Source organism: Theropithecus gelada, chromosome 6, assembly GCF_003255815.1.
Source record: "Theropithecus gelada isolate Dixy chromosome 6, Tgel_1.0, whole genome shotgun sequence".
In the NCBI taxonomy this organism is placed as follows: Eukaryota; Metazoa; Chordata; class Mammalia; order Primates; family Cercopithecidae; genus Theropithecus; species Theropithecus gelada.
This window is the reverse complement of record NC_037673.1, coordinates 146452099-146477605: the sequence shown is the minus strand read 5'-3', so window position 1 is coordinate 146477605 and position 25507 is coordinate 146452099. Positions and strand designations below refer to the sequence as shown.

The 25507-nt window shown below is 44.0% G+C and overlaps 2 protein-coding genes across 3 annotated transcripts in view; one reads left to right on the top strand and one right to left on the bottom strand.

Annotated features, from left to right (window-relative positions):
* The window catches only part of HMGXB3 (HMG-box containing 3), a 53119-nt gene extending 40293 nt beyond the window's left edge, over positions 1-12826 (bottom strand). The window contains exons 1-5 of the mRNA XM_025387589.1: positions 12116-12826; positions 7663-7801; positions 6072-6246; positions 2118-2615; positions 411-509 (exon numbers count right to left, since the gene is read on the bottom strand). Coding sequence (XP_025243374.1) covers positions 411-509; positions 2118-2615; positions 6072-6246; positions 7663-7801; positions 12116-12668 — 1464 coding nt within the window. The 5' untranslated portion in view covers positions 12669-12826. The remainder of the gene's footprint in view (positions 1-410; positions 510-2117; positions 2616-6071; positions 6247-7662; positions 7802-12115) is intronic.
* TIGD6 (tigger transposable element derived 6) lies at positions 12128-18428 on the top strand. 2 transcript variants are annotated; one of them, XM_025387592.1, is made up of 2 exons: positions 12128-12814; positions 16683-18428. In XM_025387592.1, exon 2 carries the CDS (start codon positions 16764-16766, stop codon positions 18327-18329), a length of 1566 nt encoding a protein of 521 aa, XP_025243377.1. In that variant the 5' UTR covers positions 12128-12814; positions 16683-16763; the 3' UTR covers positions 18330-18428. The 2 variants fall into 2 exon arrangements, with proteins under 2 accessions (XP_025243377.1, XP_025243378.1); XM_025387593.1 differs by having other exon boundaries at positions 12675-13381.
* Positions 18429-25507: the final 7079 nt, after the last annotated feature.

Genomic DNA, 25507 nt, shown 5'->3' with positions numbered 1-25507 from the left:
GTAACCTTGAACAAGTCCCTTCTCTCCTCTGGGCCCTTTTCCTAATCTGTACGATCACAGTATTGAATTAGATCAGCGGCTGCTCATTTTCCTAAATCACGTACACTTATGAAAATTTTATAAAAGTCATGGAATCTATTCCAGGAAAAAGGTTTGTATAAAAATTGAGGTGAGTTCATGGATCCCATGGAGATCTATCTACAACCCCTCACCCCCATTAAGAACATATGGACCACATAATCTCTTTGAAACCTTTGCCAGTTCTCACATCCTGAGGTTCTAATACTTTTAGAAATCTACTTGGTCCTACAACTGGTAGCTCAGAAAGAAAAAAAAAAACAACAAATCTATGTAGAAAAAAATGCTTATGACACCCTAATTGCCATCAATCCCCCACATACAGTACTGACCAGTTTGATGGAGGTGGGGTTCTCCACAACTGAGTAGGCAGGCAGAGGCAACATGATGAACTGTGTGGCTGGTGCAGAGGAGCTACTCTCACTGGAATCCTATGGGCAACGAAGAGGACAGTTTCACTGAAACAGAGTAAACACCCAGGCCACTCGACACTGGAAGACTGGATTAAGTTTAATAACAGACAGTGTACTCATCCCAGTGTGCTTATCAAAAGGAATGAATTTGTGATGATCTCAAAAAGTTTAATTAAGAACAAAGAGAAAACTACTACCACAGGAAATGTGCTATCTTTGTTTTACAGATGAGAAAACTGAGATTCTAAGAGATTTAGGACTTCAAAGATCACATAAGCAGTTAGTGAGAGAATCCAATTCTAACCCTTTCAAGTGTTCTTAGCACCCTATTTACCTGCTTTAAACAGGCTAGTGGTGGCCAGGTGCAGTGGCTCACGCCTGTAATCCCAGCATTTTGGGAGGCTGAGGCGGGTGGATCACCTGAGGTCAGGAGTTCAAGACCAGCCTGGCCAACGTGATGAAGCCCTGTCTCTACCAAAAAAAAAAAATACAAAAATTAGCCAGGCGTGGCGGTACACGCTTGTAATCTCAGCTACTTGGAGGCCAAGGCAGAAGAATCGCTTGAACCCAGGAGGCGGAGGTTGCAGTGAGCTAAGATCTCGCCACTGTATTCCAGCCTGGGCGACAAGAGCAAAACTCCATCTCAAAAAACAACAACAAAAACAGGCTAGTTGCACGCTTCATTATCATAAATAGCACTGAGGCAACAAATAAGGATTTAGACTTGGGACAGATTGCAGGGGTACTTGTTCTCTCTGCTCAGGCCATAAGGGCTACAGCAAGCTGGTCCTCTCAGCCTGAACAGAAAGATTCCCATTGCTGAGAATGCTATCCTCTCCAAGGTTATAGAGGGCAGGTTATATATTATACTACAGCAGGGTAGCAGTTTCTCTCCACTTCCACTTTTAGGAGATAAGGTTGTTGGGATCGCTAAAAGTGCTGCTTTCCCTTCAGCTGAGAATGACACTTAGGCCACTGTGGAAACTTGCTTCTTTCTCAGATATGAGTCCCATCAACCTGGCCTTGAAGATAACCTTTGTCTTCCTACCCCATCTGAACCCAGGAAGACTTTGGTACAGGTCTTGTGTGAAAATTCTTGTACACTGTTCAAGGTGCCATTGTTTGCTGAAATAGTCTTCAGGGAGCCAGTGTGGTGCCACAAGCCTATAATCCTGGCTACTTGGGAGGCTGAGGCAGGAGGACTGCTTAAGCCCAGGAATGCAAGACCAGCTTGGGCAACAGAGTGACATCCCATTTCAAGAAAAGGAAGCAGTCTTCAGAAAACAAAATCCTGATTGATACTAAATTGCCTAACAGATCCTAGCTTTGACTCATGGATAACTCAAATACAATTTGCAGCTTTCTTGCTAATGTAGTTTATGAACTATCTCACGTAAAGAAAATTCTCGCTAAGCTGGGCAAAGAGTTGGTAAGAGTGCCTGAGAAATTCCAAAGAACTCTGGAGTGAGCGCAGGGGCAAGAAACATTCAAGAGAACTGCAGTATCAGTAGAAGCGCCACATCAGCACTCTTGATTGCCACTGCTCTGGAATCACACTGCATGATGCTAGCTGCCCTTTAAGTAACTCTAGACAAAGCCAAAGACACCAGTACCAAAGCCACTTACCCTCATGACTGTTACCACTGATACACTCTCTCCAACCTGGGGGTGGGGCACAGCCAGGCTTCCAGTGGGGAGGTCTGCTGAGCCATTCACCAAGGTCTCTTCAATTACCAGGCTTGTCTGGTAAGGTTGGTGGCTCTCTCCTACTTCCAGGGAAGCATCCTCTAGGAGCACATCCTGGTTGAGGATCTCTGAGGTGGCAATCTCCTGTACAGCACCTGACTGGGTAAGGGCTCCCACCTCCTCAGCCAGGGCCTCCACAGCCAGGCACTGCTCTGCCATGCCTGCATGGCTGGGCACTGTCTCCGGGGCAGTGTTGGACACAAGAGGAGGTCCTTTCGGGGACATCTGGTTCTGAGCCACACATAGCTCTAGCTGAGGGCAGCTCCGGTCCTCCTGCAGGCTGCTCTTGGGGATGATGATATAATCTGAGCGTGGGAGGATCTTGCGGAAACCTGGGATGTCCGGAACCACAGCAGTCAGTGCAGAGAGCTTAGAGTTCTGAGGATGAGGAAGCCAGGAAGGGGGAGACAAGCAAAGATAAATGGACTAAGACCATGTGGAGAGATATATATATGTATGTAAGGTCTTTTTTTCCCCCCCCTGCAAAAGGGACTGGAAAAACTCTACTCTCTTGACCTAATTCAGATAAGGTCAGCCCCTGTCAACAGCAGTGTCATCTTCATTTGAATCACACTTTAGCCAATGTAGCTTATTCACTCAATCACACGGGAAACAGCATGAACTGAACTCTGGAAATGGCACTGGTCTTGCCATATGAAACTGTGAGCTGGAACCTGAGGTCTGGCATAGCCTTGAGCAAATCCTTTCCCCTCCTGAGGCCTCAGCTGCCCCATCTGTAAAACAAGGGAGCTGAATCTGGCAATTTATGAGTTCCTTTTGAGCTCTGACACTTTAGGATTCCAAAGTAGCATAAGATTCAAACCTTAGAATGTATAACGCTCAATAAAAACCCAAAGAGCATAAAATACAAGTTAACAGGCTAAGATGAAACTCAAGGCAGCAAGTAAGCATTCTGACCTCACTGGTTTTCCCCAGACTTACAAAGAAGATGAACAGATCACAAAGCTAAGGGGCTTCATGAGAAGCCTTCATGAGAGAAAGTATATATAGAAGGGGTTATGTGATAAGGTCCTGAATACACTAAGGAAAAAAATGTGAATACTAACAATGACCCAATACCTTCAGGTTTAGAAAATGTTTTCAAACACATTATCTGATGTTATCTTAAAAACAACACTATTATGTTAGATAAGATTATTATTCCCATTTAACAAATGAGAAAATTTAGGATAAAACTCAGGGAGGTAAACTTTCCCTAAACACAAAATTAGTAAGCAGTAGAGCTGGGACTCCAGGCCAGGTCTTCTAAGTATCAAGGCCAGGTACTGAAAAGCACAGCCCTGAATGGCTAATTGGCACCAAGAAAAAGTAATTTATGTTTTATTTTTTCAATTTAAAGGCACCCAATAAGGAAAACGGAAAAGTTGAAAGTGAACAGATAAGTGAGACCTGAAATTAAACAGAACAAAAAAATAATTTCAGAAGTATCTTTTAAAAGGAACACTAAAGTCAACTACAAAAGGATTCTTCAATAAATCAAAAGAAAGAAGTCGATGAGACTACTTAAGGCATAAAGGAAGCACTCAGAAATGAAAAGTTAAAAGCAGCACTCAGACGAAACATAAAAGCAGATGGACTGAATCTTTTATGGAGCCTTTATTGGAGAGGTAATGGGGAAATGGCATTCTCAAGCCAACCTCTGAAGCAGCCATGTTAGGAGAACAAGACTAAATGGTGGCAAATACACATAGGATGGTCTGGACTTAACAAATCCAAGCACAAAGAAACCTGGAAGGCCTGAATGATATTCATTTTATAGACTAGAAGGCATAAAACTGGAACCTGCAATTGGCAAGAGACCTGAAGGGCTGCTGAGGAGGACAGCCTGCCACAGGGCTCTGACAGGCTCCTAAGGTATGAAGACACTGAGTGTCTTCCCATCACACCAGGCAGTCTGGGAGACGTCAAACACAGCACATAAAGCTTCACTCAGTCTTGGTACATTTCAGGTACTCAATAAATGCCACTTTTCCTTATTATATGGTTACTGAATGTTTAATCTACTAAAGGGCAATATTTATTATGTCAGTATTATCAAGAATTCAGCTAGGTGATTTACATTACCTATTTTAAACATTACGAGAAGAGACTATTGCCATTTTACAGATGAGGAGACCAAGACTCAAAAGTTACAATGGTCACTCAGCTATTATCAGAACTAACCTATTCATGTTCTTGGTGGCAGCAGTAGAGATAGTGGTAGATATAAATAAGCATGTAAATAAGTAAGAATCATTGCAGACGATTTAAATTTTTTTAAAGTCTTGATAATGAACTACATTAGTGTATAGTTTTAAAAACCAAATCACTCCAGGATTACATAGGATTTTCTTTATCATGCACAAAAAGATTGTGCATGATAAAGATTGTGTTGATTTTGTGTGTGTGTGTATGAAACAGAGTCTCACTCTGTTGCCCAGGCTAGAGTGCAATGGCACAATCACCGCTCACTGCATCCTCGACTTCCCAGGCTCAAGTGATCCTCCCACATCAGCTTCTTGAGTGGCTGGGACTACAGGTGCGTGCCACCACGCCTGGCTAATCTTTCCCCGCCCCACCCCCTCCTTTTTTTCGTAGAGGTAGAGTTTCGCCATCTTGCCCAGGCTAGTCTTAAACTTCTGGGCTCAAGTGATCCTCCCACCTCAGCCTATTAAAGTGCTGGGTTTACAGGTATGAGCTACCACACCCGGCCTAGATTGCTGATTTTATTATAGAAAGGAAACCGAAGGGAGTAGATAAACTTTTCTTAGACTTCATCATCCACTACAGGGATTATTTCCCAGATTCACTGTTAATAAACAAATCACCTAGAGGAGGGAGCACAGAGTAGCATCTCCAAGCCTATAGGTAAGACAAAGCTCTCCCAGAAAGAAGAATGCCAGGCCAATAAGCACAAAATAATTTAAACGGCAGTAGCAGACGGGCTCCAACAAGGGAAAATAAAACCTGTTCTGCTATAACATAGTTGTTGCTGTTGCTCTACACCACCAAAACAGAAGTTACAGACAATTGCTTCTATTGAAATAAGGAGTTAAGGTTAAAAGGTTCCAGTCTTCAACAGCAAGGTTATTCTTCCTGCAGGAATTTCAGTTTAAAAAAACAGCAGTGTATGCCATGACAGGGATACTCTCAAAAACACAAAAACCCAGCAGTTTAAATAGCTGTCAGTGTGTTTTGTTATTGTGAACTAGAAATAAGAAAATGCTGACAGACATAAATCTAAATGCTTCCTTGTTAGTCCTTTAACCCAAGCACCCAAAGCCTCGGTCTTCTCCACCATCTTTGGCTTTACTGGCATTTTTGCTTTTAGCATAATTTCCAACCACCAGTGCTAACAAAATAATATGGTACTGTATTACACAAGCAGCTCTACCTACCTCTAAACATGCAAGCCTTATTCCTGATTATAACTGATAGCAATTAGTACAACACACTACATTCAATCTGTAATATGAAAACTCAAGGCGTAGGAGAAAAGCCCTATATAAACTACTATATTAAGGTTACTACATTAAAGCTATTATATTATAGTAACTACAAAGGGCTCCAAGTTACACTACAATTTAGAAAAGGAACCTAAGGCTCACTGTAGAAAACACAAAAAATGTCAGCTCCACGTATTGCTGCAACCGAACAGGACAAGAGAGTGCAGGGCATCATCAAAATGGAAACAAGCAAGCTCAGAGTCAAGAAGAACAAAATGATGAAAGTTTCCCCCAAAAAAGAAAAGGAAACAGAACAAGGGGCTTAGTTTCCCTAAGGCCTTCATCACTGAACCAGTGGAAAAAATAGCTGAAAAAAAAAATTACTTACAGGATCCAAACCTTCCTTCTCTAGTTTGGCTTTCTCCAAGTAGTAACTCCTCTCGGCCACGCTGAGAAGCCTCCAACTCTCACTAATCTTCTTATTGATCTCAGACTGGGGGAGGTGGGGGAGCTCCTGCTGCACTTTCAGGTAGATGTCGTAATAGTACAGGAGGTAAGCAGACCTGAGGAAGCAATGACTTCTTCAGGCTTTCCATCATTCAACCAGTAAGTACTACTATGCTAAGGTATGGGCAGTCAAGAGGTTGATAAAACCCAGCTTCCCATTTCTAAGCATTTATCTAAATAGGGACTGAAAGTGAAGCAAAGCAACATTTAAATAACATCCTTAGATGGTGTTATAAGTTATAATCTTATTCCTGATTATAACTGATAGCTGTCAGTACAACACGAATTATATTACATTCAGTTTGTAATACAAAAACTCATGGTATAGGAGAAATGCCTATATAAGCTACCATATTAAAGTTACTACATTAGAGCCAGTATATTACAGTCAGGAGTAACTATCCAGGAAGATAAGGGGCTCCAAGGGAGTAGGGGAAAATGAATGGTAAAGATAGCAAGTGGCTGTTTTCTCTTCAGAAACCTGGAGGCAAAGGCTCATTTGACTGGCTTTCCTAAAGATCATCTTTTGTGCAGGAATGATTTTAAACCCAACAGAAGCAAAGAAAGATACAGGTGTCCTGTCCTGTCATTCCACTCTCAGGGAAAGCTTCCTCAAGGGGCTGGTTATCACTCACACTCTGTACTCCTCTACGCAGCCTTTGGTCACCATCCTGGTCAATAGCACCTCCCCATGGATGAGAGAGGGAAGCAAGCAGACCAATCAAAATGACCAATGCTGGTAGTTTCAGCAAGTTTGAGGTATTCACAGTCAACAGTGAAATTAGAGCTACAATTTGGATATTCTGTACAGATGTAATTGGTATTATTTCTTTTCGTGTGGTTTTTTTCTTTTTTCTTTTTTGAGATGGAGTTTCGTTCTTGTTGCCCAGGCTGTAGTGCAATGGCACAATCTTGGCTCACCGCAACCTCTGCCTCCCAGGTTCAACTGAGTCTCTTGCCTCAGCCTCCCAAGTAGCTGGGATTACAGGCGTGCACCACTACGCCTGGCTAATTTTATATTTTTAGTAGAGACGGGGTTTCTCCATGTTGGTCAGGCTGGTCTTGAACTCCTGACCTCAAGTGATCCACCCGTCTCGGCCTTCCAAAATGCTGGGATTACAGGCATGAACCGTCACACCCAGCCTTATTTCTAATTTTGTAATTTTATTAATGCATTGTTTTAAATGTTTAAATAACAACAATGGCATAATAATAAATAATGTAGCTCTTTTGTACCTAGCTTCTACCATCAGTATGGTACAATTTCTTGTGACAACTTGAAAACAAAAGCAAAGTCTAGTCAGTAATAGCAATGCTGGCAGAAATCCCTTCACTTCCCACTCCCCATCCCTCGACCCGGGACTTCAATAATAACATTCTTTTTCAAAGAGTCTTAAAAGTTTTCCTCAATGCAGCTCTCCAAGCAACTTCTGTTTATAAATGCTAGCAGCAACCAAATTGTGTTGGCTAACCTGGGTTTCTTGGCCTTCTCTCCATGTATTTTATACTTTTTCTTCTTCTTGGGTGGCCCAGGAGAGGTGTAACAATAGGCTTCCTCAATTTCCTCCATCACGACAGTTACCTCAGTACCATCATATGATGCGTCCATGGCTAAAGGAAAGGAAAGTCAAAATAAAGTTTCCAGAATTTACCCTAAGAGGGGCAGCAGTTTCCTGATCAAATAACCCCTTACCTCTGCCAGTGCCTTAAGGCTTAGACATTTCCCAAACCCAATATATCCTAAGAGGCACCTGGGTTGGTTGGTTAACATACAGATTCCAGAGCTCCACTTCAGCCCTTCTGAATCAGAATCTCCCAAGGGTATGGAAATCCACATGCTTAACAAATGCCTCAGGTAATTCCTTAGACCGGGCAAATTTGTGACCACTGACTTAGAAAGACTTTTCACTTATATTCACGGGATACAGTACCCACCCACCCCTTTTACGCAAAGATTTATTAGCCCCAAATTATGACAATTCTATACGGAAATAGGTGAAAAGAATGCTTGACCAGAAATCAGAAGTTCTGGCCCATTCCTCCTATGTTTCATCAACTTAAGCAAATGCCTTCATTGATTCACTCAAACATGTAGTAAGGGTCTGTATATAAGAGATTTCTTTACACTCTGCCAGCTTGTGCAATTTTGGGCAGGTCTTTTAGCTGCTTTTTGTTCAGCTTTCTCCCTCTCATGTATAAAAAAAGATGTCTCACCTACCTTCTCACAGATTTATAGTGATAGGACTCAAAGGATACAACAGACACAACTCTATTTAAAAATAATTGGCTGGGCGCAGTGGCTCACGTCTATAATCCCAGTACTTTGGGAGACTGAGATGGGAGGATTGCTCGAGGTCAGGAGTTTTGAGGCCAGCCTGGTCAATATAGTGAGACCCCATCTCTATTTAAAAAATAAAAATCTGGCCGGGCGCGGTGGCTCAAGCCTGTAATCCCAGCACTTTGGGAGGCCGAGACGGGCGGATTACGAGGCCAGGAGATCGAGACCATCCTGGCTAACACAGTGAAACCCCGTCTCTACTAAAAAAATACAAAAAACTAGCCGGGCAAGGTGGCGGGCGCCTGTAGTCCCAGCTACTCGGGAGCCTGAGGCAGGAGAATGGCGTGAACCCGGGAGGCGGAGCTTGCAGTGAGCTGAGATCCGGCCACTGTACTCCAGCCCGGGCGACAGAGTGAGACTACTCCAGCCCGGGCGACAAAGTGAGACTCCGACTCAAAAAAAAAAAAAAAAAAAATCTTTTTTAATTAAAAAAAAAGAAAATAGTCAAGTGCTATAGAAACGAAAAAGGTTTCTTCTTTTTTTTTTTTTTTTTTTTGGAGACAGGATCTCATTCTGTTGCTGGAGTACAGTGGCACACTCTGGGCTCACTACAGCCTCAACCTCCTGGGCTCAAGCAATCCTTCCACCTCAGCCTCCTGAGTAGCTGGGACTATAGGTGATGTCACCACGCCCGGCTAATTTTTTGTATTTTTTGGAGAGATGGGGTTTTGCCATATTGGCCAGGCTGGTCTCAAAATCCTGGACTCAGGCGATCTGCCCACCTTGGCCTCTCAAACTGTTAGTATTACAGGCATGAGTGGGATTACACTGCACCCAGCTGGGTTCATTCCTAAAGTCAGGTAATTGGCAGGCAGGAAAAAAAAAAGAAAGAGTTCATTAAGTTTTTTTTTTTAAATTTTATATAATTTTAAAAATAATAATAGAGATGAGCTCTCGCTATGTTGTCCAGGCTGGTCTTGAACTCCTGGGCTCAAGCGATCCTCTTACCTCAGCCTCCAAAATGCTGTAATTACAAGCGTGAGCCACCATATCTGGCCTCTGTTAAAGACTATTATCTGTGTCTGAGATGCTTAACAACCTTCCCAAGGCCACCAAGCCCAAACAGGGACTTGAGAGATAGATTTTCAATTAAAAAATCCAACTCCCTGGGCCTTCTTTCGTTATGCTACACTGCTACCCATCTCTACTGGCAACTCTCCAAACCAGCACTGTTCAATAAACTCTGATGATGGAAATGTTCTACATCTGTGCTGTCAAACATAGTAGCCACCAGCCACATATGGCTATCGAGCACTTGAAATATGGCCAGTACGGGCTGGGCGCGGTGGCTCACGCCTGTAATTCCAGCACTTTGGGAGGCCGAGGCAAGCAGATCACGAGGTCAGGAGATCGAGACCATCCTGGCTAACACGGTGAAACCCCGTCTCTACTAAAAATGCAAAAAATTAGCCGGGCGTGCTGGCGAGCGCCTGTAGTCCCAGTTACTCTGAAGGCTGAGGCAGGAGAATGGTGTGAATTGGAAGGCAGAGCTTGCAGTGAGCCGAGATTGTGCCACTGGACTCTAGCCTGGGCGACAGAGCAAGACTCCGTCTCAAAAGAAAAAAAAAAGAAACATGGCTAGTGTGACTGAAGAATTGAATTAGTTTTAATTTTAAATGTATTTATTTTCAAGACAGGGTCTCACTCTGTCCCCTGGGCTGGAGTGCAGTGATGCGATCTTGTCTCACTGCAGCCTCCACCTCCCAGGCTCAAGAAATCTTCCCACCTTGGCCTCCCAAGTAGCTGGGACTACACATGTGCACCACCACGTCTGGCAAATTTTCAAATGTTTGTAGCGATGAGATCTCACTATATTATCCAAGCTGCTCTCAAACTCCTAGGCTCAAGCAATCCTCCTGCCTTGGCCTCCCAAAGTGCTGGGATTACAGGCATGAGACACCATCACACCTGGCCAATTGTAATTAATTTAAATAGCAACATAGGCTAGGAGCTAGAGACAGCACAGATCTAAACAGTCATCTCACCAACCAATATCAGCTCTCTGGTGCTGGGCTAACAAACAGAGAATCTACTAACAGCTTTTATGTCTAGGAAAAGAGGCATAAAAAAACTTAATAACTACTTCAAGAAGAGTTAGCTTTTTTTGTAGCCAAGTTCTAAATTGGAGTTTTACCACAAGTCTCAATCCTTGGAGCGAGAAAGGCTCACAGAAACCACTTGAATTTTGCAAGAGGGAAATAACATAGTTGCCCCTGAAAATCTGTCAGGAGGAAATTTAGAATTATGTGAAGAAGCAGCTGTGGTGGTAAATATGGGACTGATATGTGCAGTACGAAGCCCATTCACCTCTCAATTAGACCTCACTCCACAAATAAGGCGTAATGAGCACTGCATGTGGAGTCAAGAGACCTAAACGCTAACCTTATGATCCTAGAGAAGTCTATTCCACAACCTAAATTTCAACTGTTTCTACTGTGAGAAGAGGATGAACCTAGTGGCTCCTAATCTTTTGGAGGCAAGAATTCTTTTCACAATGTTGCAAAAGCAAAACAAACAAACAAACAAACAAACAAAAACTATCCTAGAAAATGCAGACACACTGTATTTCACCTATAGTTTTAAGGATATACCCCAGGTTAAGCACACATTTTTCTTAAGGTTCTTCCTAGTTCTCTGTCATCTCTAAACGATTCCTCTTCCCATTAAAAACAAAAACTAAACTAACAAAGAAAAACAAAAAAAAAACCTACATTCTAACTGCCATAGTGCAACCCAGGAAGAGAACACAGTCTACAACTTGGCTGGGTAAACAATAGGCCAGTAAATGATAAGGGAAGCAGGAGTTCAAATCAAGGCTACGTGGGGACTGCTCTTTTTTGCCCTTAACTGACTTCTGGGCGGTTGAAACCCTTGTGGAGCAGGGCAGTAACTGCAGGAGAGCATCTGTAATGAATGGCATATAGGGTACTAAGCACTCTGAGCAAAACGGGTTAGGAAACAGTCATTACAACCACCTTGGGCTGAGGGCAGGAAGAGAACACCCTAGGGTTTTGTTTTACTACCCTCTTCTAAGCCTGGGTCCAAGTTTGTTATCAGACTGGAGGCCGCAGTATAGCAATGCAAAAAAAGGCAGGACAATACAAAGGTTAAAAACGAAGGGCTCTGGAGGACAGAAAATCCGGGTTCTAGTGCAGGCTACAGAGTCGCACCAGCACGCGGCCCTATGACCTTAAGCAGTCTACTTACCCTAAGTCTCCGTTATTTCATCTGTAAAATACAGTTAAGGTCAATACTTGAAATATGCGAGACACTTTCTCTGTCCCATCACATCCTCCTTGGAATCTCACGAGATGGCCTTTGAGGGCTCGGCCATGGGCCACAGTTTGACTCTGGGCTAGCTTCTTTCCCTCATTGTGGGTCATGAATGAAGCAAGAGCCAAACGAGACAAAGTATTGGTCAAGCTAAGACGTCTGGGACATCCGAATGTCCCATACGGATTGCGGAAGGAGGACACTAAGGCTCAGTGGCCCTACTTTGTGGAAGAGTCAGTCGAGGCTCAGAGAGCCGCAGCAGCCAACTCGAGGTCGCCCAGCGGCTCGGCGCGACCCTCGAAGGCGGGACTTACCCGGAGGAGCGTGCAAGCCGCGCCGCTCACATTCCCGGAGGCGCTCGGCCCGGGGGCTCGACGAGGGGGATGGCTGGCGCACTCGCGCTCCCCGCTGTCGGCGAGAGGCGGCTCCAGTCGTGACAGCAGCAACAAGGAAGTGGAGGCGAGGGCTCGCGCGCGCATCCCGGGGGCTGGAGGAGCCCCGGCCCCGCGGCCCCGCCCGGCGACACACGGCGCGGAGTCGCGACAGCCCCCCTCGCTTCCCCTCCTCGGAGTCGCGATATGGAGTCGAGAAGGGCAAGTGTAGGAGCACAGGTTCGCTCCGCAGGCTCCTCACCGATGCCTGCCGAGGGCCCCGGGGGTCAAGCCCCGGGGAGCTCGAGAAAGACAGCAGGTACACAGTCGTCACCGAGGCACCGGTTTGGCCGCTGAGCAGCAGCACACCACGGATCGCCAGGGAGACCCGTCCCGGCTGCCCTCGCGGCGCACCGGAAGCGGTCGGCGGCGCGTGACTGCGTGCGACCCCTCGCGCAAGCGCAACAGCCCAGCCGTAGCTTGGGGGCGGACCCATACGAAATACTCAAAGGCTTGGAGGGGGTCTATTAAGGTGAAAGGACTGCTTCCGGCCAGAGGTCCCGGGCAGAGGAGGAAGCTGTGGTTGCCGGCGGTGGGGCACCCCGGCCGCTCAGCCCCTGGGCACTGCTGTGGGGCGTTCAGGTAACAGGGGCGGGGCTGTGCTGAGCGTGAGGGATCTAGACCCCGCCTCACCTCTCAAGAGCCACGTCGGGCGCTGGGAAGCCTACAATACCACCCTCTCCTCCGCACGACGTTCAAGGCCTGACTTCTGCCTCTCCCGTCTTTCCCTCTCATTCAAGATCGGGTTCATACGTAGTGCCGCATCAAGTAGCGCCTTCATCACTCCAGTGATCTGCCCTCAATCCGTCTCTCCCACTGGCCCACGAATAGTGGTGGTAGTGAGTTCCTGGAGTGACTTATGCTGAGCTCAATGACCGTGTGGAGAGCCTTCGTAAGTCAAATAGGGATTGGATTGGATTGACAATCCAATCCTTTCTCTCCAGTGTCACAGGTTATCCACATTTGTACGAGTGCCCGCACAACTCTCACTGTATTGCAAATGTGTTTCCAATCTGTCAGCTTCTGTCCATCTACCGCCGTCACCAACCTTCTAGCCACCATCATCTCCTGCCTGGACTGATGTAGTTCTCCCCACATCCCCTCTACAGTCTGTTCTCCACGAAGCAGTCAGATTGATCATTTTGCCCTGTCTGATCAAGTCACTCCCAGCTTAAAACCCTCCAGTGTCTCATTCACTTAAAATAAAATTCAGACGACTTAGCTTGACCAAGACTTTGATTTGGCTCTCGCTTTATTCTCTTTCTATGTCTCCTCTCAATATTAGTAGTTCCCAGAACCAGCTATATAGCACTCTGTAGTGTTTGGAGTGCTAGCTTTGTTGTGAGCCTCCCTGGGTTTGAATCCCAGCCCTGCCACAGGTAAGCAATATTAACCATGTAAAGTGCTTAACAAATTACGTTTACGCAGTAGATCCTCCCACCTCAGTAAATGGCACCATCATCCGCTGGATTGCTCAGTGCTCAGACCAGAAACCTGGGCGTTATCCTTGATTCCTCCTTCACCTCACATCCGGTCCATGACAGGGCTTGCAAAAACATAGCCCCAAACTGACTACTACTCACCATCTCGCTATTACTACTCTTATCCAAGCCACCATTATCTAGTGTGGACTCTCCTGCTTTTTTCTCTGATACCCTTCTATTCTTTACATGGCAGCTATCTCTCCTCTCTTAAAATCCTTCAGTAGCTTCCTATTGCACTCAAATTAACATCCAAACTATATATGGCCTACTGGGCTAGCCTGCTTTTATATTCAGATTTAGGGCCATCTCTTAGGAAAATCAACTTTACCCATTAGGTTCCCTACCCTGCAACCAGAAGACTGAATTGTAAATCTGATCATGTCATTCCAAAAAAACAAAACCAAAAAACCGTCAAAAGTCTCTTAATGCCCCAAATGCAAGCTAGAATCCTAACTAGGACTTCCTGTGATTTGGTCCTTGCTTTCTTCTCCAAGGACTTCTTTGTTCCTGACAAGGACATTCTATTTTCTATAGCATTTCATCGCCTTTCATATTAAATATTTCCTTTCATCTCATGAGTTCCTATTTGTTTATTCTTTAAGGCCCACCATATTGTTCCCTCTTTGAAGTGCACTGCCATCCATGCCCCACTCCAGTTGATTATCTGCACTTTTATGTTCCAGTAGTACTCTGTAACCTCTGCTATAGTTTTCACATGCTCTAGTGTTTGTCTTCCCTGGTAGGCTCCTCAAAGGTGGGCACTATGCTCCATTCATCTCTGTATGGCTGGCATCAACCATACTGCTTAATACATAGTACATGTCACGAATGGATGGATAATGTATGGAGGTGATAGTAAAAATCTACCCTTAGAAGGGACAATCATAGCGTAAAGTCACAGCAGTTTCTCTTGTCCTTTGAGGATTCTCATGATAAAATGCCTACGAAGGCAATTACCCAAAATTGCTACTGCTGGATCATGTTTTGTTGGACCAGCCTGGGGCAGGGGGACTGTTAGTTTTAAATTCTGAATACTTCTAGACAGGATATACCACAACATTCTTCAAATACTTCAATCCCTGTTTTACTCACTTACACCACCATCCTGGCCCCTAAAGGCATTTGAGTTTGGAGTACCTATCTAGGGTCCAAGACTTACATCTGGAAGGACCTTAGGCATCATCTGGTCTTGTGGTTTGCAACCATGGGACTTTTCAAAAATATATTTAAAAAAGGAAAAAAAGAAAACAGGCCCAGAGAAGTACTATAACCTGCCCATCACTTCTGCCATAATCTGTCACTTAATTGGTCTCTTTGCCTCTTTGATCCATTTTCCACAAAACAGCCAAAGTGATCCTTTTAAAATGCCTGAAAACGTCAGCGGATCTCTGTTGCACTCAAAATACCAACTCTTTACCATGACATCTTTTTTTGTTTGTCTGAGACGGAGGCTCGCTCTTGCCAGGCTGGAGTGCAGCGGTGCGATCTTGGCCCACTGCAACCTCCGCCTCCTGGGTTCAAGCAATTCTCGTGCCTCTAACTCCCAAGTAGCTGGGATTACAGGCACGTACCACCACACCCAGCTAATTTTTGTAGTTTTAGTAGAGACAGGGTTTCATCATGTTGGCTAGGATGGTTTCGATCTCCTGACCTCATGATCTACCCACCTCAGCCTCCCAAAGTGCTGGGATTACAGGTGTGAGCTACCGCACCCAGCCTACCATGGCATCTTTGAATGGTCTGGCCACCCACCTTTGTCATATACTTGGATTCATGCAAATATTTCAGTTCCCTGAATACCTCAAGCTATTTTTTTTTTTTTTTTTGAAACGGAGTCTTGCTCTTGTTGCCCAGGCTGGAGTGCAATGGCACGATCTCAGCTCACTGCAATCTCCGCCTCCTGGGTTCAAGTGATTCTCCTGCCTCAGCCTCCCTAGTAGCTGGGATTACAGGCACCCACCACCACGCCAGGCTAATTTTTGTATTTTTAGTAGAGTTGGGGTTTTGCCATGTTGGCCAGGCTGGTCTCAAACTCTGACCTCAAGTGATCCGCCCACCTCGGCCTCCCAAAGTGCTGGGATTACAGTCATGAGCCACCGCGCCCGGCCTATTTTTGCTTTTGAGGTTTTGCTGATGCTATGTCTTTTGCTGGACAGCCGTTTCCCCATATTCTTGAAGATCTCAGCTTCAGTGCCATCTTAGTGAGGACACCCCTGACCACCCTTTGTATAGTAAGTAGATCTTCCTCTTTTATTCCTTGTCATAGTCTTTATTTCCTTTATAGCACATATCACCCTCTGTAATTATCTTGTTTACTTATTTATCTTTCCCACCACATTTTATATTTCATAAGAACAGAGACCTTGACTCTTTTGTTCATTACTGTACCCTTAAAGCTTGGCACCTATGAATATAAAATGAATGTATGGCTACCAGAAACATCTTCCCACAGTAAAAATCTTTCCAGGCAAGATGGTGGTAGAGCTTTGAAGATCTCATTTTGGTGGAATTTCAAGCAGGACCATGGCCTGGCAGAAATAGTAATCTGAGTTAAGAAATCTAAGCTGCATGAACCTGCGTAGGCCCCTTCCCAGGGCCCCAGTTTCTGTGTCCATCAAAGAAACTGGATAATAACTCGGAATGTATACAGCACAGTGCTATATGCAAAGTTCTTTCCCTGCCTATTTCAATCTGTTCTCATGGTAGGCAGAGCAAACATTGTTATTCCCATTTTTAAGGGCTTCAGAAAGTTTAAGTAAACTATATAATAAGATCCCTTCTGTTTCAAACATTCTGTGAGTCTTTATAAGTAGCCTCTACAAAAAGTCAGTAGCGTGAATCCTATCTTCTCTTTACTTTGACCATAAATTGTCGTTTCCTAATACGATTTGTGAAAACCTGAACCATCTTTTAGGGGAAATCCATTATCTTTGTTTCCTGATAGGTACTCCATTTTGTCTTCTCAGTTTGCCACACTTGTGGCAAAGCAAGCTGCGAGGAGGAACCAGACAGCCCTGTTAGTCGTGGCCAGCCCTCACTCCCTGGAAATGGCAAACAAGGGGAACAAGAAGCGTCGGCAGTTCTCTCTGGAAGAGAAAATGAAAGTTGTGGAAGCTGTAGACTCAGGCAAGAGGAAAGGTGACGTGGCAAAAGAATTTGGTATCACTCCCTCTACTTTATCTACATTCTTAAAGGATCGCACCAAATTTGAAAAAAAGGTACGGGAGGCATCCGTGGGACCCCAGCGGAAAAGGATGAGGAGCGCTCTTTATGATGACATTGATAAGGCTGTTTTTGCTTGGTTTCAAGAAATCCATGCCAAAAACATTCTTGTGACTGGTTCTGTCATTCGGAAAAAAGCACTAAACTTGGCCAACATGCTTGGCTATGACAATTTTCAAGCAAGTGTGGGCTGGCTGAACAGATTTAGAGATCGCCACGGAATTGCTTTGAAAGCAGTCTGTAGAGAAGATACTGACAGATTAATGAATGGTCTAGGAATAGATAAGGTTAACGAGTGGCATGCAGGGGAAATTATAAAACTGATTGCTGACTACAGCCCAGATGATATCTTTAATGCTGATGAGACAGGAGTGTTTTTCCAGTTGCTTCCCCAGCATACACTTGCTGCTAAAGGAGACCATTGTAGAGGGGGCAAGAAAGCAAAGCAGCGGTTGACAGCACTCTTTTGTTGCAATGCCTCAGGGACTGAAAAAATGAGACCATTGATCGTCGGTAGGTCAGCCAGCCCACGCTGCCTCAAGAACATCCATTCCCTCCCTTGTGATTACCGAGCCAACCAGTGGGCTTGGATGACAAGGGATCTGTTTAATGAGTGGCTGATGCAAGTGGATGCCAGGATGAAGAGGGCGGAACGCCGGATCCTCTTGCTGATTGACAACTGCTCTGCTCATAACATGCTTCCACGCTTGGAAAGGATTCAGGTTGGGTATCTGCCCTCCAACTGTACTGCTGTCCTGCAGCCACTGAATCTTGGCATAATTCACACCATGAAAGTACTATACCGGAGCCACCTTCTCAAACAGATCCTCCTCAAGCTCAGCAGCAGGGAGGATCAAGAAAAGGTGGACATCAAGCAGGCCATTGACATGATTGCTGCAGCATGGTGGTCAGTCAAGCCATCCACAGTGGTCAAATGTTGGCAGAAGGCAGGCATCATCCCTATGGAATTTGCAGAATGTGACATAGAATCAGCAGCCAGTGAACCAGATACTGCCATTGAAAAGTTGTGGCACACAGTGGCTATTGCCACCTGTGTCCCAAATGAAGTAAATTTCCAGGACTTTGTTACTGCAGATGATGATCTCATTATCTCTCAGGACACAGACATCATCCAGGGCATGGTGGCTGGCGAAAATACCAGTGAAGCAGGAAGTGAAGATGAAGGGGAGGTATCTTTACCACAGCAACCAAAAGTCACCATCACAGAAGCCATATCAAGTGTACAGAAACTTAGACAGTTCCTTTCCACTTGTGTAGACGTTCCTGATGCCATTTTTGGACAATTAAATGGCATAGATGAATATTTAATGAAAAGAGTGACACAAATCCTTGTTGATTCCAAAATTACAGATTTCCTCCAAACAAAGTAATGCAGGAATTTATTTCAGAAAATGTAGTTTACAAGAATAAAGATTTCTTCAGATAGGCTGTTGAGCCAATTTAAGTAAAGCAATATTATTATGACAACATTCCAGTACTCTGAAATAGCCAGGAAACTTCCTTGAATGGAATTTAACTAATACATGTGTTGTCTTGTCTTGTCTTTTCTTTTTGGCTATCTCTGGTCCTTGATTCAAGATGTATTTTGATTTATCCAAGGGTTTCCAAACTTGTCTGCACATTAGGATCACTTGAGAATCCTTTAAAAATTCCAAAGCTCAGGCCATATCCCAGGCCTATTCAATCACAATCTTTGGTGATGGGTCACAGGCATTGGAAGTTTTGAAGCTCTCCAGGTGATTCCAATGTGCAGACAAGTTTGGAAACTGAACCAACCACAGGAACATCAAGTACACTATGGGCCTGGGTCCAGCTTCTTTCCAGGAAGTCTATCTCAGGGACTTCCAAATCTAGCTCACATCAGAATCACTTGGAAGGCTTGTTAAAACCCAAGGCTGCTAGGCCCACCCCCAGAGTTTGATACAGTAGACCTCAGATGGGACCCAGAAATGTGCATTTCTAACATATTCTCAGCTGATGCAGTCCAGGCTCCATGCTTTGAAAACCACTAGTCTAGCTTTAGATAGGATATTGAGCCAATTTAAATAAAGCAATATGCTGGTCTAGCTGAGTTCTAGAACTTCTCTCTTTAGCTGGCCATCTCAATACTCCCCCGTCGCTAATTGTTAAAAAAAAAAACAACTGTTCTTACTCTAGAGCTCTTTCTCCTTTCCGTTGATTTGCCAGAAGCACTATAAGACTTTGTTTTTAAAGATGGGGTCTTGTTATATTGCATCCCAGGCAGGAACGCCGTGGCTATTCACAGGCATGATTATAACATATGTGTCTAACTCCTGGCCTCAAGCCATCCTCCCAAATAGATAGGACTACTGATGCATACTGCCACGCTGGCCTTAGCAAATGTTTTAATAGGCATTTCACTAATAGGGAGCTGGAGTACAAGGAAATACAGTGCATTTAAGACATAGGCTTGGCATGGTGGCTCATGCCTGTAATCCCAGCACTTTGGGAGGATCACTTGAGGCAAGGAGTTTGAGACCAGTTTGGCCAACACAGTGAGACCTCATCTCTAAAAAAAAAATTTAATAAGACATGGATAGAACCAGGGAGGGAGGTTATAATAATAGAGCATCCCGTTAATCAGAATCATGGGGGAGAACGTACAGCCCAGCATGACTCTCACTTTCCAGAAAGGGTGAGAGGAAGGTTCATTAGAGAGTTCATTAGACAGTATATTTATTCCTAATAAGATAAATGTCAGTTTCATTTTCAGAAGTTTCACACAATACCTGCTAATGGTGTGGTGTCATTTTTCCCCCCTGCTTCAGGTTAATTTTTCTGGATATTTCAGAAACCCATAGCAATTCAGTGATTTTTCTTTCTGTAATAGCTTAGTCAAAACAGATACAGCAGATAAATCATAGAAAATATTGCTTCCACATTAACAAAACAACAATCACTGAAAAACGGCAGATGTTTAAATAGATTCTTTTACTGCTTATTTTGGATATTTTTCTTTTAACAGACTAATACGATCATTTGAATTAAAAGTACTGTACATATTTTAAATTCTTAACATGTGAGAGAGGAAAACTCTTCTGGCTAAGCCCTGTGGTTATATTTCTTTGTCAGCTCCTTAATTGCTGTCATCATCCTCTGGTGTCAGGATTACTGCCATGGTATCTAATTCCTTCCCTCACCGTTCTCCCGCAGTGCGTTCTGCACATATTGTTTGATCTGTTGGCACCACACCATTTCCCCTGCCCAAGTGTCTGTAGTGGCTTTCAAATGCCTACAAAAAAACTATTTAGCTGAGTTTTAGTATCCTCTATAGTTGACTACAACCTGCATTTCCAACTTGTTAGCTCGATACAATTCCGTGTACATTCATGCTCCCTGAAGAGGTCACTGTTTTCTCTCACTGTGTACTGACTTCTGCCTGTGTGCCTTGCCCAAATGACTCACCCTGTTCTCTACTAAGCTAGGCCTTACACATTCAAGAACTAACTGGAATCCTCTTTCTTCCAGGCTTTCTTGGAGACTCCAGCAACTACTCCACCTGTTTTCCCCTCATCTCTGAACTTCTTGTCTCTACCACTCAAACACTTAGATGTTTTCTAGATGTTCTCTGGCTCTTTAGACTATAAGGTCCATGAGAGCAGGGGTCAGTCAACCTTTATAATCTTAATGGTGCCTAGGACTGTGCTGGACACATCATAGGCACTTCAATAAACATTTGTGTATAAATTGATAGACACATATAATGTGTTGAAGCTATCTTATTTTTAAAGCTGTATTAAGCGTTGATTCTACTAGAAATGGCTTGGAGATAAGGTAGGGTTTTACTCCATTTAAAAGGGCTTGCAAAATTTTTCCATGGAAATAGTTGCCTCAAATATAATTCCAATCCAGGCTATAATCTGTTCTTTGATAATGAATTATATAGAATATAATTGATAAGTATACAGAATATATACCATTTATAGTTGAACCCATGTCCCTCCACCAGAAAGTCATTCCAGGGTTTCTTTTGGCTTCCATTTATACACACAGGACTTTAGTATGAAAGGGCTTGTCTAAGTCCTTTGCATACAGTAGATGTTCAGTAAATATGTGCTTAAACTTGCTTTTTTTAAAAAACAAATTTAACATCCCTGGTCAGGCGTGGTGGCTCACACATCCCAGCACTTTGGGAAGTCGAGGGGGGCGAATCACCTGAGGTCAGGAGTTTGAGACTAGCCCGGCCAGCATGGTGAAACCTTGTCTCTTCTAAAAATACAAAAATTAGCTGGGCATGGTGGTGGGTGCCTGTAATACCAGCTACTTGGTAGAGTGAGGCAGGAGAATCACTTGAATCCAAGAGGCAGAGGTTGCCAATGCACTCCAGCCTGGGTGACAGAGTGAAACTCCATCTAAAATACTACTACTAATAATAAAAACAAATTTAACATTCTTGATTTACTTAATATGTCATGATTTAGATCCTGGAAGATGGAAATCATCCAAAAAAGAAAATTTTTGCAGTCCAGTTTACAATGGCTAAAACTTTGATTCTATTGGACATCAGAGTTTTTTGGTATTTTATTAAGCTAAAAGAGGTTGGTATTACCCCTCGTCAGGCTTTCTATGGCTTCTCTGTACCTCTTTGGTCACTCCAACGTCACTTGAGTGGCAACCCCACTTCTGCTCCAGTTGACTAATCCTCTCTGCAGGCCAGCATACTAGGCCTAGGCACCTACCTCAATTGTGTTGTCATGAGGATAAAAAGGTGTACCTGGTACAGACTAAGTATTCTATAAATGCACTCTATTGTCATTCTATCCCTATTTGGAACGAAATGAGTACCATCTAGAATCAGGGATCTGCTTTATCAGCCCTTTCTTCCACTAACAGGTCTTGGGGTTCAGTGTTTGAGAACCACCAGCCTAATCAATAGATGATAATTCAAGTTTTCTGTGCCATTACTCATAAGGGCCTGATTCAAAAAAGCAAGTAAGCTAAGATTTATTGTCTATTATATTTCAAGCACTATTTACTTATTATTTAATATTTTTAGTAAATCATAATACAAAACCACAAGAGACTCAGATAATTTAATTCCAAGGTTGTAGACCTATTAAACTGCTGTTCATGCTACCTGAAGCCAGACTTATCTTTAAAGTGGAATGTGGTAGCATATTGTGGCCACCAGAGGGCACAGGTGGACTACATAGGGAGACAGTGTCAACTGAAGAAACCTTTGGAGCTGCCACTTGTAATTTCTCTGATGTGGTACAGATTGAGAGGGAAGGCAACAAAGAAAGAAGGAAGACACATAGGATGTTGGACTTGTTCAAACAATTTACCTAGAAGTAACTGCCTGGGACCACCTAATCCCCTCCATTACATACTATCTCTTCTCTAGAGACTTTTTCCAACCTATTAATAACCATAGGCCAGGCTGAGCATGGTGGCTCATGTCCGTAATCCCAGCACTCTGGGTGGCTGAGGCAGGAGGATTGCTTGAGCCCAGGAGTTTGAGAGCAGCCTGGACAACATAGCAAGACCCTGTTTCTACAAAAATTAAATTAGTCAGATGTGGTGGCTCATGCCTCTAATCCCAGCTACTCGGGAGACTGAGGTGGGAGAATTACTTGAGCCTAGGAGTTTGAGGCTGCAGTGAGCCATGATCGCGCCACTGCACTCCAGCCTGGGTGAAAGAGCAAGACCCTGTCTCAAAAAATGGCAAAAACCCCAAAAAACCCTAAAAATGAAAAACCATAGGCTATGTACCTGATCGTGGATAGACACTCAAGCTCTGGAAATGAGCCAGTATTAGGGAAATAATTACCCAATAATTATCCATGTTTGCAGTAATAACTTATTTAACCTTATAAAGCCACTGCACGTCATAGGAGCTCTAAGTTTGAAGTACATGGCCCTACTCTCAAGAAGCTTAGTAGAAGAGATAGATGGGGCGTGGGGGAATGAGTGGTAAATGTCATTTTAGAGGATATGCAAAGATATACAGGAATATAGAGGGGGACCCTAAAGAAGCCCCTGAATAAGAGAAGACGAATTCAGTAGGAAATGTTGCCAAGGAAAAGGGATTATTTGATAAGTATCTGGAAGGAAAAGTAGGGAGTTAGGGAGATGGGGCTGGGAGGCAACTCCTGGCAGAACAGCATATACAAAGGCCTGGGGTATTTTTTTTTTAAATGGCCCATTTGGGAGCACCTAAGGTTCGTGGGTGGTATGCCAAGCAAAGGATGTGTGGTAGAACGAAAGGCTGGAGATGTAAGGGCAGAGTTTTTTAAGTCTTGTGGGTTAGACCATTTATTTTGAACTTATCCTAAAGACACTGGAGACCCCTTCTACTTGCCCTGACAAGTAGCAATGGTCAGGGCTGAAATAATTTTTTTTTTTTAACTGAAATAATTGATAACTAGTATGGAGGCTGGATTGTAGAAAAGCAGATAAACTAGTTAGGCTGTAGATAGTACTGAAGAGAAATAATTTACACTGAGGGGTAGGAAAAACATGTTGGATTTGAGAGGCATTTACGAGGTAAGATGGATTTACTGTGGGAGTTGTAAAGGAAGATTTCATGAAATTTCAGGTTTCTGCTTAAGTGGCTGGGTCGCACCATGATCAAGGTACGTTACTGGGGAAAGGAAGACGAGTTCGAGGGTCATGTTACACGTGAGATGTCTCTGGGCATCCAGGCAGTTGTCTGGTAACAACCAGCCCTGGAGATTTATATATAGACAGATAGACTGTTTGGCATTCTAGAATGGTTAGGCTAGAACTATTTTTTGGCTGCCACAGATAGCAAGGTGATTGAAGCCATACATGTGGATGCAGTTATATAGAGTGGGCTTATAATGCAAGGTGTTCAACATATGAGAGCCCATGAGCCAACCTTTTTAGAACTGTATGTGTATACCTGCACATGTGGCTATTTCCCTGAGTCATACTTTCATCAGCCTCAACTGGATCTGAAAACAAAAAACTTAAGCAGTGAGTGAAGAGAGAAGAGGCCAAGGACACAAGCCCTGAAAGGACAGATGGGAAAGCAAGGCCCTCCAAGATGGCTGACAGAGATGCTTGAGAATGACTGAGTATACCTCACAGGGCTCTGGATCCCAGGTGCTGCTCACAGGCAGCAGTGCACACTATGGTAAGACTGGAAGGACCCTTAGACTATTCAACTCCTTCACTCTGTGAGGTGGGTATGAGGTTGGGAGAATGCTCAGTTATTGCAAAAGGAGGACTAAAAACTGTTCTTAACCCTGTACCCTCATGAACTGAGAGAGGCATAAAGAGGAGGACATTCTGGGAGAGGCTTCATGGCATGTATAGGGTAAGGGTAGTGTTCTATTCCTTACAAAGTGGTGTGCTCCAGTCAGGAATCTACTCCTAGTTCTCTCACTTAGTCTTCAGAAGGTGTTAGCCTGTATTTACTGATGGAAAAAAATGTGGCTCAAAGGTCACTTGTCCAAACTCAAGAGTTAAGATAGTAGTAAAACATGATCCAAAATTGGGCTTTCTGATCCCAGCACTGTATGGAATAGGAGTCATACATGCCTATAATCCCAGCATTTCGGAAGGCCAAGGCAGGAGGAACGCTTGAGCCCAGAAGTTCAAGATCAGCCTGGGTAACATGGTAAAACCCCATCTCTACAAAAAATAGAAAAGATTAGCCGGAGTGTGGTGGCAAACACCTATAGTCCCAGCTACTCAGGAGGCTGAAGCAGGAGGATTGCTTAAGCCCAGGTCGAGACTGCAGTGAGCCATGATTGCGCCACTGCACTTCTAGCCTGAGCGACAGGGCAAGACCCTGTCTCAAAACAAACAAACAAACAAAAAACAAAAAGGGTCCTCAAGTAATCTAGTCTTCCTCCCCTCTTCTCCAAAGGGTTAACTGACTCATTCAAGACCATAAAGGAAAAAGAATTGGATTTCTTTATGTCCTTCTCTGAGGACAGATCCTTTTGTTATAGCTGGGAAACATTAATGACTGAATTACTCTCCAAATGTAACAGATGATTATTTTATTTATTTATTTTTAGGTGGAGTCTTGCTCTGTCATCCAGGCTGGAGTGCAATGGCCTGATCTCGGCTCACTGCAAACTGACTCCTGGGTTCAAGCAATTCTCTGCCGCAGCCTCCTGAGTAGCTGGGATTACAGGCCCCTGCCACCATGCCCGGCTAATTTTTATATTTTTAGTAGAGACGGGGTTTCACCATCTTGGCCAGGCTGGTCTTGAACTCCTGACCTCGTGATCCACCTGCCTCAGCCTCCCAAAGTTCTCAGATTACAGGCATGAGCCACCACGCCCAGCCTAACAGATGATATTTTATTTTATTTATACATTTTTTTGAGACAGAGTCTCACTCTGTCATCCAGCCTGGAGTGCAGCGGCATGATCTCAGCTCACTGCAACCTCTGCCTCGCAGATTCAAGCAATTCTCATGCCCCAGCCTCCTGAGTAGCTGGGACTACAGGTGTTCACTACCAAACCCAGCTGATTTTTGCTTTTTTAGTAGAGACAGGGTTTCACCATGTTGGCCAGGCTGGTCTCGAACTCCTGACCTCAGGTGATCC

Bases quoted from the DNA above. Each gene is read 5' to 3' on its own strand.
- TIGD6 (XM_025387592.1), top strand. From the start codon at position 16,764: ATGGCAAACAAGGGGAACAAGAAGCGTCGGCAGTTCTCTCTGGAAGAG.